The sequence below is a fragment of the Lepus europaeus genome, chromosome 20 (genome assembly GCF_033115175.1).
Source record: "Lepus europaeus isolate LE1 chromosome 20, mLepTim1.pri, whole genome shotgun sequence".
Classification (NCBI taxonomy): Eukaryota; Metazoa; Chordata; class Mammalia; order Lagomorpha; family Leporidae; genus Lepus; species Lepus europaeus.
In genome coordinates this window covers 49214240-49231089 of record NC_084846.1, presented here as the reverse complement: position 1 = coordinate 49231089, position 16850 = coordinate 49214240, and the positions used below count along the sequence as shown (strand labels likewise).

The 16850-nt window shown below is 37.7% G+C and overlaps 1 protein-coding gene across 2 annotated transcripts in view; it reads left to right on the top strand.

Annotated features, from left to right (window-relative positions):
- Positions 1 to 16850, top strand: part of GLCCI1 (glucocorticoid induced 1) — a 107879-nt gene that overhangs the window by 87739 nt on the left and 3290 nt on the right. For both annotated transcript variants that reach the window (XM_062178305.1, XM_062178304.1), the window contains exons 6-7: positions 3374 to 3584; positions 16056 to 16176. In XM_062178305.1, coding sequence (XP_062034289.1) covers positions 3374 to 3584; positions 16056 to 16176 — 332 coding nt within the window. The remainder of the gene's footprint in view (positions 1 to 3373; positions 3585 to 16055; positions 16177 to 16850) is intronic.

The window sequence follows — 16850 nt, the reverse complement described above, 5'->3', positions numbered from 1 at the left end:
ATTTTCCTGTTCTAGACATTTTATATATAATCATACAAAAGTGGACTTTTGTAAATGACTTTTTCCACTTAGAATGGTTAAGGTTCCCCTGTGTTTACAGATTTTATTTACCTACTATAAATTGATGGACATGTGAGTTATTTCTCCTTTCTTAGCTATTATAAATAATGCTGTATTAATATTTGTATACAAATTTTCACGTGATTATAATGTTTTCATTTCTCTTGGATATATACTTGGAACTGCTGAGATTATTTTCAAATGTGACTTTACCATTTTATGTTCCCACCAGCAGTGTATGAGAATTCTAGTTTCTTTCTGTACTTTTTAAAAATATGAATATTTATTCATTTATCTGATAGGAAGAGTGACAGAGAGGGAGGAAGACAAAGTGAGAGAACTGTCTTCCATCCACTCATTTACTCCCCAAACGGCCACAACAGACATGACTGGTCCAGGCCAAAGCCAGGAGCCCAGAGCTCCATCTAGGTCTCCCACATAGGTGGGTGGGACCCAAGCTTTTGAACCATCTTCCACTGCTTTCTCAGGCACATATCAGAAGAGGCTGGATTAGAAGCAGAGCAACTGGGACTAGAACCCATGCTCTAAAATGCAATGCTGACTTCTAAAGCAGTGGCTTAACCCACTGCAGTAACACTTGTAATTGCCTATCTTTTTAAATGACAGTCATCCTAGTGTAAAGTGGCACCCCATCCCCTATCGTGGTGGTGTTGACTTCATTTCCTAAAGGCTGATAAAGTTAAACATCTTTTCATATGCTACTAGTTGTTTGTGTTTCCTCTGTAAAAACATTTATTTAAATCCTTTAAAATTAGGTATTTGTCTTTTTATTATTGAGTTGTGAATGTCTTTTGTAAAGATCTTTACTTTATAGATACAAATTCCATATCAGATATATCATCTGACAACATCTCCCATTCTGTTTTTTCAGTTTTCACTTTTTTGATGCTCTTTGAAGAACGTTTTCTAATTTTGATGAAGTCCATTTCATTTTTTTTGTTATTGTGGCTTATTCATTTGATATAATATTTAAGAAACCATCCAAGATCACAATTACTTACTCCTATGCTTCCTTCTGAGAGTTTTAGCCCACTTACATTTGATCCATTTTGAGCTAATCAAAAATACATTGTAAATTACCTCATTCTCAGTAAAGAAGTCTGAACAATACCATATGTGAGCCTGTAGTTGACCCTGCTTTTAAAGGTACACCCAACTAAGTAAACCACTAGATAACCTTTGGCACAGTTACCTGAGTAATGCTTTTATGGAGCTAAACTTATAATTTGAAATGTATCAAATGTGTGTCTGATCCCATCAAATAATATATAGCTTTTTAAACTGACTTTGAGTTGGGTTATTAAATAAAAATTAGGAGTTTCTCCTAGGGAATCATTTGGCCTAGCCATTAATACTCCAGTTAGGAAACCACTAGGCATCCCACATCAGAGTACCTGTGTTTGAGCCCCACCTCTGACTTTGAATTCCATCTCCCTGCTAATGCAGACTCTGGGAGGCAGTGGTGATATCTCAAGTGGTTGGGTTCCTGCCATCTGTATGGGAGACAAGGACTGAGTTCCCCGCTGCTGGTCTTGCCTCTCCTCACTTCTCCACTATTATAGGCATCCAGCAACTGAATCAGTGGGTGGCAACTCTCTCTGTCTCCATTTTTCTGCCTCTCAAATGAATAGATTTTTTAAGGAAAGAAAAAAAAATCTTTGTTCCAACTCTCAGTATTGCTCAGCAGGTATAAGAACATTCATATTTTCTTATATATCCTTCCTGATAATTCCTATGTGTGTATGTGTGTGGTAGTACTTTGGTCCATAGTAAATCATTGTATGAATTAATATATGTCTCCTGTTAGTTGACATTTAGATTGTTTTCTGTTTTTGTCCTCACAGGTAGTACTCTAGAAAGCATTGAATACTCTTACAAATAGTTTTTAAGCAATAAAATTGCTGTATCAAATTATTTTTTACACTTACAGTTTTGGTGAATATTGTGGCAAGTATTGTGGCCCAGCAGGTTAAGTTGCTGCCTGCTACATTGGCATCCCATGTGAGTGCTGGCTTCTCCACTTCCATCTAGCTTCCTGCTAATGTACCTGGGAAAGCAGCGGAATATGGCCCAAGTACTTGGGACCTTGCCACCCACATGGGAGACCTGGGTGGAGTTCCAGGCTCCTGGCTTCAGCCTGTCCCAGCCCCTACCCACATGGCCATTTGGAGAGTGAACCAACAGAAAGAAGATTCTCATTCTCTTTCTCTCTCCCTCTCCCCACTCTATTTCTCTATAATTCTGCCTTTCAAATAAACAAATAAATGTTTAAAAATAAATACCGTTTTGATGAATATATCCAAAATCATCTCCCAGAAGAGGTACCATTTTACTCTGTATTGACATTTTATGTTGCTTTTATTTTATATATGTATTAGGCATCTCTTAGCTATTAAACTCTTCCTTTATTCATTAAGTAGAAATGGAAGAACAATAATGTAAGGAATTAATATTGGATGTAATAATAATTTACATATTTGTTGTTTCTTTAAGAATGCCAATGAAAAACTATACTAAAATAAGGAACTTAATGAAATAGTTCTGCTTTTAAATAAGTTCTGTTCTAATTTAGCAGCCATTTCAGAATGATACTAGGAAAACTTAAGACTTATGATTAAGTGTGCCTCAGACTTTTAATGAATCAAAATGTCTGCCAGTAACTTAAAAAAATTATCATGTTATCTATATTGATATTCCAAGGCTTAATGTTTTATCTACAAATATGTACATTTGTAAAATATATTTTAGAGTTCTTCTACCTACCAATGAAACAAAAGTTGAATAAATTGGTATGCATTACCCAGTTATAGTTTAAGAAATGGAAATAATTATATTTTTTTGGCTTCTAAAACATTAAAATAAGGAAAAATGAGGGAATACATCCATTCATGCAAATATTGAGATTTCACTTTTTCTTACCAGCAGGTCAAAGAGATGTTTTTGGCAATTCAGTTAATTCATTTAACAAATGCTTATTGAGTGTGTCTCTCTAAGTAGGACACAGTTTTAGCCTTTAGAGGTCATGTGTTAAACTCTCCTTGAGGCGTATCATGGGAAGTACTAAGCTCTGACCCATAAACGAAGCTATGGAATTTTTGAGACAGTTTGATTTGAAAGAAAATGTTCGTTGAGTAAAGGTAATCTGTCGAGAAATTAACTTAAGCATAGCTTCTCTGATGACTGAAGTGTGGTGGTTATAGTAGTAGAATATGAAATCAAAGAAAATTCCATATGCTTTCTGTGAGATTTGCACACATTCTCACTCACGCGTTTGCTGGTGTTCCTCTTGCAGCCTCTGGACATACCAGATGGTCGACGAGCTCCACTCCCTGCTCACTACCGGAGCAGTAGCACTCGCAGCATTGACACGCAGACTCCTTCTGTCCAGGAGCGCAGCAGCAGCTGCAGCAGTCATTCACCTTGTGTCTCCCCTTTTTGTCCTCCGGAATCCCAGGATGGCAGCCCTTGCTCCACAGAAGACTTGCTCTATGATCGTGATAAAGGTGAGAATGCAGTCATTCACTTCGGTAGAGGGTTTGTGCAGGGCCTTGTTCACTGTGCTTTCTTTGTCTTAGATCATTACATCATTTTTTTTTTCTTCTGTTGAGTGGTGAGAATGTAAAAGATTGGTTAATCTGGATTTGTTTGTTCATTGGTGTCACATACTCCCTTTTTTGTGACTCTCAAAAACATCTTCCATAAATGTGTCAGAGAAGCACAGCGCATAGTTCTAAGAATTAATGAAAACTATAAAATGGAGTGCTTATAACTTCACATCTTATAACACACAACTGTTTCCCTTAGTATGATTCAGAGCTAATGATTGTTATGATGTGGTTTATATTTCTCATGCCTAAAGTTAGATTTCATAATCAGATTGATTTTGGAGAAAGTAATTTCTAAGGGTTCTCTGAGAACACTAAGTGTATTTTTAACCAAAGAGATAAGGTTCAGTAAGTACCTCCAGGACGTCAGAGATCACATTATGGTATGTAGGTGAAGTGTTCGCTGTTGAGAGCCTGTGAGGATTTTTATTGCCTGTCAGTCCCGGGCTGAGTGAGTGTTTTCCTGGCTGTGTGTCAGGCGCTCAGTCTATTGCTGCTAGCTTGGCTCTTTCTGTTTCTGGCCACCCAAGTCCTAGCTACTTACATAGCAACACTGAGCTTTTATAAAACATTAATTGCTTCTCACCATAAAGAAATAGACCAATGACAACAAAATTTTTTAAAAACATAGAGAAGCTAATTTACAAAATCTTGCAGGGTCTTTATGGTCCTTCTTATAATTTGACCCCCACCTCCTATAATTTGTGTGATTTTGTAGTACTGTTATTGTTCATAAATTGTCCAGATCTTAAGTGCTTAGCCCAGTGAATTTTAGCTTTGGGTGCTCATGAAGCTACCACCTAGATCAAGGTATTGGTGTGGAAAACTTTTATCATCTCATGAGGTTTTCTTGGGCCTCTTTCCAGAGTTTTCTTCCTCTCTAGCTAGAAGTAACCACTCTTCTGATTTGATCACCATCATTTAGTCTTTGCCAGCTGCTTAGTTTTATAGAAATGGAATTATGCAGTATGTATTGTTTTGTGTCAGGCTCATTTCACTTGTCGTTATACCTAACTCTTCTGAGATGTTTAATGGAAGTTACTTTGGACTTTGTCATCTGCTGTTGAATCTGTGGGTGAATTTTGGCTGTTCTTTCTTTTTGACTCTTTGATGATTGAAGGACTCTATTCCTCCACTAAGGACATATTAAAGGTAGACTCAAACATCTCATGGCTTCAACTGGGAAGACTGCATTTCTTAGAGTATCAGACTAGGAAACTTTGATTTCACTCAGGCATTCTATAAGAGAGAACACATTTAATCACTTCCTCCCATTTTACTGTAGATATTTTACAGTAAGATAAACAGGAAAGCATCTTGCTTCCTGTGGGAATATTGGCTTATTTTAAAGCTAAATGGAAATGTTAAATAATAGTAATTTATTTTAGATTACATGGATGGTAAATGGCAAAATGGATCTGACTGATTCCAAAACTCATATTATTTGTGTAACAGTAGAAAGAATAAGTATAGTTAAAATTGTCCAGCTTTGCAGCTTGACAGCTTGACACTTGTAAAATTAAAAGTAGAAATAATAGCAGTAGTAAGGCCAGACAATTAATTCTACAGTTTGGTTTCTTATTCTTAAGTTTAACACTGTGGACATTTGAGAGATGCTGAACCAGAGAGGAAGTGGGCTGGGAAGATAGATGAGTTCTGTCTTGGTTGGCTGTTAGGCTTCTTTCAGGGCCTCCACATGGTTTTACCCATGAGACAGAGAAGTAGCTGCAGTAGCCTGCAGAGTTTCAGGTAATTCTCAAGCTTCAAATGGTATGTGTTCTTTAATAACTCTTTTTCCTAAAGATTTATACTGTTTTATTCTGAGAAAGTATAACCATGTCACTCTTCTGCCAGGATACATATTTTTTTTTTTTTTGGTAGGAGACATCATAACACAGAAGCTAAGAGCAGCACTGGCTTCAAGACCACACAGGAATGTATTTGAATCCTGTAAAGTTTTGGACATAAAGCTGCAGTTATTGCCAAGTATTCAATAAATAGTAGCTTCTGCTATAAAAATAAGCACCATTGGTCTTCACCTATTGCTTTCCCTAGTGCCTTCAGGAAAATATATATGAAATGTTTACTTTTCTCCCACAGCTTATCCAAAACCTCCCTCTCTGTCCTACTTTCTATGAATTGTCTAATCTAAATTCTGAACATTTCTTAGAAAAGTTAGACCTTTTGGTCAGCGCCGTGGCTCACTAGGCTTAGTGAGGAGCCTGCGGCGCCGGCATACCAGGTTCTAGTCCCGGTAGTGGTGCCAGTTCTGTCCCGGTTGCTCCTCTTCCTGTCCAGCTCTCTGCTGTGGCCCAGGAAGGCAGTGGAGGATGGCCCAAGTCCTTGGGCCCTGCACCTGCATGGGAGACCAGGAGGAAGCACCTGGCTCCTGGCTTCGGATCAGTGCAGTGCACCGGCCGTAGCGGCCATTTGGGGGGTGAACCAACGGAAGGAAGACCTTTCTCTCTGTCTCTCACTGTCTGTCTGTCAAAAAAAAAAAAGAAAGAAAGAAAAGAAAAGGTTAGACCTTTCTTTAAATTTTGCCTTTGCTTATATGTTTTCCTTTATGCACTTTTATTCTCACATATCCACCGTCTCTTCCTGACACTAATATCTTTTCTTTCTACTCTCCCTCTTGTTTTTGGATTGATATGTAAAATGAGAACCTTGGTCCAGATAATCTCTAAAGCCACAGGTGTTTTTTCTAGCAATTCAAAAAATGTTTCTCATGGTTAGTATCGTGGTACCTACCTCATAATCATTATTGAGGCTAAATGAGATAATTGTAGGAAAGTTCTTAGCACAACCTTTGGTACATAGTAACAATAAATGCTCTTGGATATTGCTCTCAGTAATTTTTTTAAGTCTTTTCAGAAATTATGGAGATAGAGGGGATCTTTGAATTATTGTTTAAGACATTTTTCTATTTTCTACAAACCACTTCAGTGTGAGAATTAAGACCTGATGACATTTGTCTCTTAACATAATTATCATATTTAGCTTGGAGGCATTACTCAGTGATTAAGATGAAGTTCATGTTCTATTACAGATTTCTGATTCTCAAACCAATCAAACAACATCTTTCCATCTTTGTAAATAGAAAATTAAAATAACACCTGTCCCTTTTATATAAGTATATTTACATGTGTACATATATGCATTTTAAGATTGGAAGTAGAGATTCATATATTTCAACTGAGTTTATACTTCTAGTTCATGTAAGGAACATATCTGAGCATTTACTACATGTCAGGTGATATACTGGAGTATGGAGAAATAGAGATGAATAAGATGTAATATTTGTCTTTAAGGAATTTATAGCCTAATAGGGAGTAATAGGAATGTAAACAAATAATACACTATTACAGAATTATATTTAGAACAATAAAAAAGCACAAAGAAGAATGCTGTCAGCCCTATATTCTGGAATCGGGTTATGTCATTCAAACTATGCAATAGTGTCTGATTCATAAATTATGTAGGTAAAGTACAAATCCTAGATTTTGGGGTTTTTAAAGATACAAATTTTTTAATTTGCATTATCTACAATAAACCATAAGTTGGTCTTTTATTTATTTGCAGTTCAGAAAAAAACATGGAAGTAATGAAGCTGTCTTACAGGTTTTCACCATTAACTATGAAAACAGAATGAATACTGTGATTCTGTAATCAACTTGGATCAGTTTGTACTACCACCATATTCTATAGTTAGTATAGAAAAATTTTTCCTGTGGTAGAATCACTACTTCAGGTAATCCTTAGGGGCTGGATAGATACCCACAGGAGTAGAGATGGCCAATTGTTGGTAATACAAAGGAACACTAAAGAGTTTCTGGAAAATCAAATTACAATTGTTTTGCTACACAGAATTTTTTAAAGACTATGCATAGTTTTGACCTAACACAATTTTTTGTGAACTTTTTTTGAAGACTTCTCATATACATGGATCTCAAAAACTTTTTGCACCAAATAAATTTAGCTTTAATTCTGTTATCTACAAATTTTTTGAAGTGCCCTCATAGATGCTCTATTGAGCGGCATATTGGTGAGTTGATTATTTTTCCAGTATTCCTCTGTTATATATATATATACCCTTTACTGCCTTTGATAACATTATTTCTGCCTGTTCCTAACATCTTTTCTCCACGGACTGTGTATAATTTGAGATTCAATAATTTTAGTTGAATAGCACATTATGTCTCCCCCATACCCTGGCTTATTTCAGGTGGGTTTTGTTGTTTGTGTTGTGTTGGCTATATGCATGTGTGTGTTCTGCTAGCTTTTTCCAATGACCCAAAGACTGAAAGCAGCCTGTTCACAAGTGTTAAGATTGCCAGGCTAACTAACCTAGTAGCATTCATAGTTCTACAGCTCTACATGAGTACTTATGGAGCCAGAATAAGAGCTCTTGGTTTGACATGTCCCCCTCAGAGTCAGCCAGAATTATTCCACCTTGTCATGTGGCAGGACGCAGAGGAAATAGTCATTTACCTAATACAGATGGCAGCACCAAAATATTAGTCCTTCTAGTATCTCTGCCATTGTTCCTTGATGGTGGCCAAACTTGTGGCCAGGCAAGCCACAAAATCTCAACTTCAGGTTGCCACATATCATTGATCTTTGGTACAATTACCTAGGCAGCTGTTATAAAATTCTGCAATTTTGCAGGATATTGTGGAAACAGTGATTACTGTAATCATAAAGTCAATGGAACCATTTTACTCTGTCCAGCCACTGAGACTGAGAGTTGTGTTTCAGGAGTCCATGAATTGATTACTTGTAATGTAAACTATATTTTTCCAAAGGAACAATGTGAATGGAGTAACCCAAGCCAATGTATATAAGCCTGTTTAGCTCATGTTAAGACTTAACTCATAAATATTAACATTGTTAAACTCTGTGTTTTGGAACTCAGTTGCCCTTGGTCCCAGGAGAGATACAGAAAAGTACTATCTTTTCAGGATCCAGAGCTGATCTTAGGTGTTAGGAGGATGTTTAAAACATACTGCTTTGGGCATCTTCCTATCTACTTATTTTTTTTTTAATTTAATGAATATATTTTTTTCATAAATACAACTATAGGGATACACTGTTTCTTTCCCCCATACCCACCAACCCCAAGCCCCATCCCACCTCCCTCTCCCTCTCCCATCTCCTTCTTCATTTTGGTTCATTTTTAATTTGACTTTATATATAGAGGACCAACTCCATGCTAAGCATAGACATCAATAATTTGCACCCACACACACACACAACATATAGAAGTACAGTCTGGGAACAAAATTTGCAGTCGATTCTCAGTACAACTCATCAGGGCCTGAGGTCCTACATGAGGAGTAAGTGTACAGTGACTGTGTTGTTCCTTTAACAATTAACACTCTTATTTGTGATGTCAGTGATCACCCAAAGCTCTTGCCATGAACTGCCAAGGCTATGGAAGCTTTCTGTGACCATATACTCCATTGGTATTTGAACACGGCCATAAGCAAAGTGGATGTTCTCTCCTCCCTTCAGAGAAGGTTACATCCTTCTTTGATGGCCCTTTCTTTCCACTGAGGTCTCACAGGGATCCTCCATGTAGGATATTTTTTGCCACAGAGTCTTAGCTTTCCCTGCCTGAAATGCTCTCTCGGGCCTTTCAGACAGACCAGGAAGCCTCAAGGGTTGCCTATCTACTTATATTTTTACCCTGTTTGTATATTTTTCTAGGACTCTGTCTCTTAACCTTTTTTTGTCCTTTACCCTTACATGCATTAGCCATTTGTCTTTTAAATAACCTAATCAGCCAAGATTTTGTAGCACTTTACTTTTTGGTTTTACTGTGAGAACAGATGTGATGGATATACTGCCTCTAGCTGGCACACCTTGAAAATTACTGTTTTTGAACCTGGGTCTGTTCATCAGAGACTATTGCTGCATGATTCTAGAATGCTCATTATCCCAGAAGAACCTGTTGGCAGTAAAATTACAGTGTACAAAGATATTGTTCCCCAAAATTTCCATAGGTCAGAACTGACCTGTGCTAGAATTTTGTCCCTAAGATCATTTTCCCTATTTCCTTTTTTTAAGACAACATCTAAAGTGACATACATTCCCAGTATCTGACAACATATAGTGAGTACATCCTCCAGTAATGCCCATTTCTCCTCTTTGTGAAAATGTTGACAATGTGTATCTTTTTGAGACAGCTCCTTTAAGACCTTTTCTCATGGTATGCCCATGCTTTAAAGGATATGCTTTTATAGCTATATTGATATAGTTTTTTTTCTTTAAGTTGTTAAACTGTGTATGTTAGACTTTTTAATAATGTTCATGAAGAGTGTATACTCTGCAAAACAAAATAATGAAGAATAGACTGTTTATGCTGATTTACTAATAGGCTTCTGAGGGGGAAAGAAGCCATGAAGTTCAAATTTCATATTGAAATTAGGGGAAGAGAAATAACTTTGCTAATGCCTGACTCATCCTCCCCTTCTCTCAGTCATGTTGGTTACAGGTGAACTATGAGCACAACTAGGGAGACAAGAAGAGAGTATCAGCTAGGTTAGAGGAGGAGGGAAGCTGTTGGATTTTTCCTCCACATTATCTTTTGTGTTCCAGTTAGACATAGCCACTCTTTACATTCTGTACCCTTTGAGACTAACAGGAGGCAGACCCAATAAAGTAGTAAGCCTTCAGTTAGAACCATAGAATGTTAGGCTGGAAGGAACTTGATCATGTAGTTACCTCAACCTCTGTATCCTCAGTATCTGTGCATGTAAATTGGGGATATCTGCTTGATGGAATTATGATGATTAAGTGTGCTCAGGTGATTTTATTTGTGTTGTTTCCTCTGTTACCACAATCCTATGAGCAGGTGACATTGTCATTATGTAAAAGCATGGGGAATCTGGGGCTTAGAAAAAGTAAGTTTTCCTAGCATCTGCAGTGTTCAGATGCCAACAAAGATCTTCTGTAGGAATTTCATACAACATCTTGCTTTGCAGAGGAATGGTCTTGACGTAGGCATTCAGATATGAAAGGGCCTGGTGTATGAAGAACAGAAAGAAATTATATGGGTGGAGCATGGGGGTGAATGATGGGGAGTAGAAAGCTGTGAGAGTAGAGAGGCAGAAAGACTAGTGTTTCTTAAGGGGCTTTATATACCTTGTTGTGAGGAGTGAAAGACCAATCAAAGTTTAATATTTAAGAACTGTAACTCAGGTGGAACTCAGAAGAGCAGAGAGGCAGGAGAACAGGATGTTATTTTTTATAGTGCAGTCTTACTGTTTTCAAACTTTTTTTTTATAGCATATCCATGTCAGCAGTTTTGAATCTGTACCTCTAAGTTCATACATTTATTAAATTGCATGTATGTATAATTCATCCCACAACCTACATAAATATTAGTAAAGTCTACTAGTCTTTAAAGATAAAAATATGTATAGACATTTTTATATTTTCTTCCTGCTTGTCAGTAGATTGTTTTTCGCACCTCAGTTGTAAGCTGGAGACAAGGAGTGATAAGCACTGTAGAGGAATTGGAGGAAAGGGGATCAGGAGAATTGAATTGGTGGCCAATTCAATGTATTGGGTGAGGGAGGAGAAGCAGCTGAGAATAATGGCAATGTTCTATCTTGAGAGATGTGGAAAATGATTATTGTGCTTAAATAAGGTAGTGAATATTGGAGAAGGAATATATTTTCAAGAGGATCTCGTAAGTTCAAGTTTCCACACTGGTTTCTGTGGAAAGATGTTCTAACATCATTTCCCTTTACCAAGAATTTTTTTTTTTAAAGGTGTGGGGGGGGGGGAGAATACTGAGTTTTATCAAATGTTACATTAAGGCAACATTTCTAACATTTTATTTTGGCTTCTGTTTTGCACAGCAAGTTCTCAGTAAATAATTGGCTGTTTAAAAATGTAATGAAACTTTTGTTAGAAGTTCAAGAGTTCCTTTTTTCTCTCCTGTAGAATACTTTAGGAGCAGTTTGATATGAGAAATTTGAGTTTTTGAAAGCTGGATGTTCCAAGAAATTTTTTCATTTAAAACGCTTGAAAATACAAAAATTAAGATTGTATCAGTGATTTTTTTTCCCTGAGATTCTTAAATACATTGCTCTTTAAGATGTAATATAGTTTACGTAATCTGTTATTTTAGGTTTATCTAGTTTTACCATAAATTGGACTGAGGACTATCTTTAATGATGTGATTTGCTTTCATTTGTTAACTGTCATGTCAGATTCAGAGTTAGTAGTTAGCATATGAGTGATTCACAGTCGAGTTTATAACCAGTAATCAACAGCATTATTCTGGATTTATGTAGTGGAAGAAGCCCTGTACCCACTGTGGGTACACAGAAAACAAAGGAGCAGCTACAGTACGATTGGTTAATTCATAAATTGATGTCAATTCAGTTAATATGTAAGGAATATAAATGATAAAATATAAAAACTCCTACATATTGCAAAGATTTAATTAATAAGTTTAACATTTGGAGTGTAAGTTGAGTCTTAGGTTTTTTTTTTTTAAATTTAATTTGAAACAAAGTGCAAAACTACAAGTAGTGAAAGATTATGATGTTATTTTTGTTCTTCCACTGTGTTGAATGCTGTCTCAAATAGATCTTAGCTATAGCAGATGCCTTATTAAAACTTTATTTTTTAAAAAAGATTTTACTTATTTGAAAGAGTTACAGAGAGGTAGAAACAGAGAGAGACAGGGAGAGAGGTCTTCCATCCACTGGTTCACTCCCCAAATGGCTGCAACGGCCAGAGCTGAGCCAATCCTAAGCCAGGAGCCAGGAGCTTCCTCCAGGTCTCCCACATGGGCAGAGGGGCCCAAGAAGTCAGGCCACCCTCCATTGCTTTCCCAGTTGGATTAGCAGGGAGCTGAATCAGAAGTGAAGCAGCTGGGACTCAAACCAGCACCCAAGATGGGGTGCCAGCGCTGCAGGCCAGTACCTTAATCTACTGTGCCACAGCGCTGGCCCCATATTTTATTATTATTTTTGAAAGATTTATTTATTTATTTGAAAGGCAGAGTTAGAAAGGGACAGAGAGTCAGATCTTCCATCTGCTGGTTCATTCCCCAGATGGGCCCAACAGGCAGAGCTGGACTGATCCTAAGCCAGGAGCTTCTTCTGGGTCTCCCGCGTGGGTGCAGAGGCACAATCACTTGAGCTATCTTCCGCTGCTTTCCCAGGCACATTACTAGGGAACTGGATCAAAAGTGGAGTAGCAGGGACTTGGACTGCTGCCCACATGAGATGCTGGTGCTACAAGTGGCGGCTTTACCTGCTATACCACATCACCAACCCCCTTAATAAAATTTTATAGCAGTCTCATAAAGGATTAAATTGAAAATTTGAGAAATACCATAGAAGCTATTTGTAAAAGCCAAATATTCTTTTTGTTTGTAAGTTCTCAGTTTGATCTGGAAGGTAACTGAAAATGCGGACTTTTCTCTGCATTTGGTAATGCTACCCGGTTCTAAAAGTTTACTGACAAGAAATGCTATGTAACTATTAGTGTGTGTTATTCCTGATTTCATTAGCCCATCAAACCATATTGCAGTTGATAATTCATTTGCTGAAGCAGAAGTAATTTTCACACTAAGGCTAGTAATTTTGCCTAGGTCCAGCTTAGTTTATCATATCTCTAATGCTTTTGGTTAACTTTTATGCTTTTATTACACTCTTAGTATGTTGTTGGGTATAATGGTGGTTGAACACCATACTCATTTTCCATATCAGCTACCTCCTGGGAAAGAGAATGAGTTAACAAACATTTTTTTTATAGTTTCAACTTTTTTTTTCTTTCAAGCTTTGTCTTTTTTGACCACCAAGCATTAGATGTAAATGCCAACAGAAAGCCAGATAAGTTTTATTGAAAAGACAGAGCTGTCATAGCACTGTATACTATTTGACTATTTGTGTGTTTAACATTAATCACTTCTATCTACTCTGGAAAAGAAAAACTAGGGAAAGAATATTTTAGTGGCTAAACCCCTGAAAAGTGCATTGGTAGCATCTGAAATCAGAAAAGTTTAAGAAAAGCTGTTTGCTTGACTCTAGATTGTTAATAGGAAGATACTCAGTTTTACAGATTAGCCAGCTGACATCTACCTAGCTTTTAGCTCTTAGTCTTGTGAAACTGCCAAGGATGTTGTGAAAGAAAATGTGGTGAGCCTTATGATGTAGTAGGAAGCAAAACATAGAAGACTGTAACTGCAGCCCACATGATTTTCCTGACATGATAATATGGTGGATCCTAGACTACTGATGTCACACACCCCCACTGATGGCATAGAAGACTTGTGAAAGGCATCAAGCACATGGTTTTAGGCTGATTCTGCACATAGCCTGGGCCCTGCTGTGCCCAGCAGTAATCTCATACCATATCTACTTACTTGTGTCCTTGATCTCATGTATTTACTTCACATGGATTGTTGCTGCTTAGACAGTAGATATATTTTTGCTAGCATACAAAATTGGAAGCCTCATTTCCCCCCCAAGTTTTTGACCTATTCCTTCCATATATCCATCTATCCTTGTTCAAATAGAGAGCAGCAGATTCCAACCTCAGATTACTGATGCTTTATATCACCTGAGGGCCTGAGGGAGAAAATCCTTTTCTTCCTCCTCCCTCCTTTTTTTTTTTTTTTTTTTTTTTTTGACAGACAGACAGTGAGAAAGAGAGACAGAGAGAAAGGTCTTCCTTTTCCTTTGGTCCAACCCCCAATGGCCACTGTGGCTGGCGCACCGCGCTGATCCAAAGCCAGGAGCCAGGTGCTTCTCCTGGTCTCCCACGCGGGTGTAGGGCCCAAGGACTTTTGCCATCCTCCACTGCACTCCCGAGCCACAGCAGAGAGCTGGCCTGGAAGAGGAGCGACCAGGACAGAATCCAGCGCCCCTACCGGGACTAGAACCCGGTGTGCTGGCGCCGCAGGCAGAAGATGAGCCTAGTGAGCCGCGGTGCCAGCCCCCCTCCCATTTGCTTGAACAAGATAGGGGATATATTTGAATTTAAGAAAATCCTCCAATCTGAACAACATACAAAGAAACTCAGCTTCATTCTAAGATTTAATTCCTTCCTAGAGCCTACGTAACAGTGGTAGAGAAAACTCTGGTTGTCTAACTTCCCCAGTACTTCCCCAGTCTTGTTATTTTGCAGGCAGTGATTCCACCCAGAGGTGTCACTATATTAAAAAAAGAACAAGCACAGGTTTGCATTCATAAGATTAACCTAGAGGCTTTGTAAATCATTCACAAAATAAAGTATCAGTATACATCATGAATCTACGATGATTTTAAAAAAAAGTTCTTATTACTCAGTGTCTGAATGTTGGACTGTTTTCTGTATCCTAAAACTAAAACTATTTACCAGAATTGTGACAGACATCATTATGGTGCTAATGTAATCTTTCAAAATAGATGAAAATAATAAATCCTAATCAGTCATGTGCTTAACATTTTAACAGTTGGGATTGGTTTGCATTGTCAGAGTTTGTGTAAATAGTACTATTATATTTATACAAATATGTTACTAACTTTACAACTTGGCATCTTACAAAGATAATGACACATTTTGGTGGATTTGAATTTCCAACATCTTTTGCCAGGTAGGAAAGGGAGAAATTGCATATAGGTTTTATGGTTTTTCATGAATAGGCCATTTTCCTTTTGGTCAGAAAACAGAGGAAAACATATTAGGTAGAGATGTTTTTGGATTTCTCATGTCTTCCAGTAGCAAAAAATACAAACTATGCTGAAAAAGACCATTTATATGGGCATTTTTAAAAGGCCAAATTCTGAGCAAATTGCCTTTTTTATGGTGGACAGATGGAAAAGATATGTGAGACCTGTTTTTCCCTGCATACATGTTATTTGTGGTGTTTAGTAAAACTAACATTTTTGCAAAGAACTTTTGTAATGAAGATTATTCCACATATTAATATTCCACATATTAAAATTTTCATTTAAATTGGTTGGACGGAGAGAACGTGTGTAGAGAACCCTTCACTATTAGCTCTTGTGATTCTTCTGTATGACATATGCATCTTACTCCATTCATTTACATTTTTGAGGTACATAGTAAATAGCATACTTGTTTTGAGTATTACAGTTCTGCTTTGTTCCAAATGCCGTTTTCTGGACCAGAGTATTTTCCTGTTACGTTTTGTGATATAGCAGAGTACTGTTGCACTGAGTTTTTATTTGGAAGACGTGTACTGCACAGGGGTGATAGCAACAGCTCCTCCGTAAAAAGAGGCTCTGTGGTGGAAGCAGAGGGGCAACAGTGGATAAATTGTGCGAAAGGCTCTTTGTTTGGAAATCAGTTTAAAAGAGCTCTCAATCACTAGTTAATATAACTGCTTTAAATTTACAGACAGTGGGAGTAGCTCACCGTTACCCAAGTATGCTTCATCTCCCAAACCAAACAACAGCTACATGTTCAAACGGGAGCCCCCAGAGGGATGTGAGCGAGTGAAGGTCTTTGAGGAAATGGCGTAAGTAATGTCTTTTCTGTCAGCTGGGATCTGCAAAGCTGTAAAGCTGGTTACTGAGACCAGTTGATACAGATGAATCAACTACTCCATCCAGCTGATAGCGTGTTCCCAAAGCAAACTATGAACAGAGAATGGAATAGGCATAAGAGATCTTACTGATGGGAAATTGGAGCCTATATCCTGGAAAGTTGTAAGCCAATGCAAAGAAACTTGAAAATTTGCCCCTACTACCTGACACCACTATTTTAAATCATTATGTAGTTTCCTTGCAAGAACTCTATTAATTTGGATGGCCAACAAAAAGATGTTTGGGAGCAACGTTAATATCCAGGTGTGACTAACATAAAATACATTCCACAAACCCGGGGGAAGTAGTTTCTTCCCCTTGTGGACACATGTAGCATATTTATTCATTGAACTTTCTGTTGACAGATTTTTTTTTATTTTGCAATTTCAATATCTTTGAGTTAGAAATTGGAAGAAGAGGTCATGCTATAGCCACTGGGCAGAGGAGCTCAGGGGAAGACTGTGGCTCCTGGACTCGCTCATCCCTTTGCCCTGGTGCAGGTGCCAAGTAGGGGCTGCTGTACTTCTGCAACTGGAAGGGGACAGAGGCCATACTTGTAAGAGTTGATGGCTTAGCTCCTGGGAATGAGAGAAGAGGAAGAGTTTGT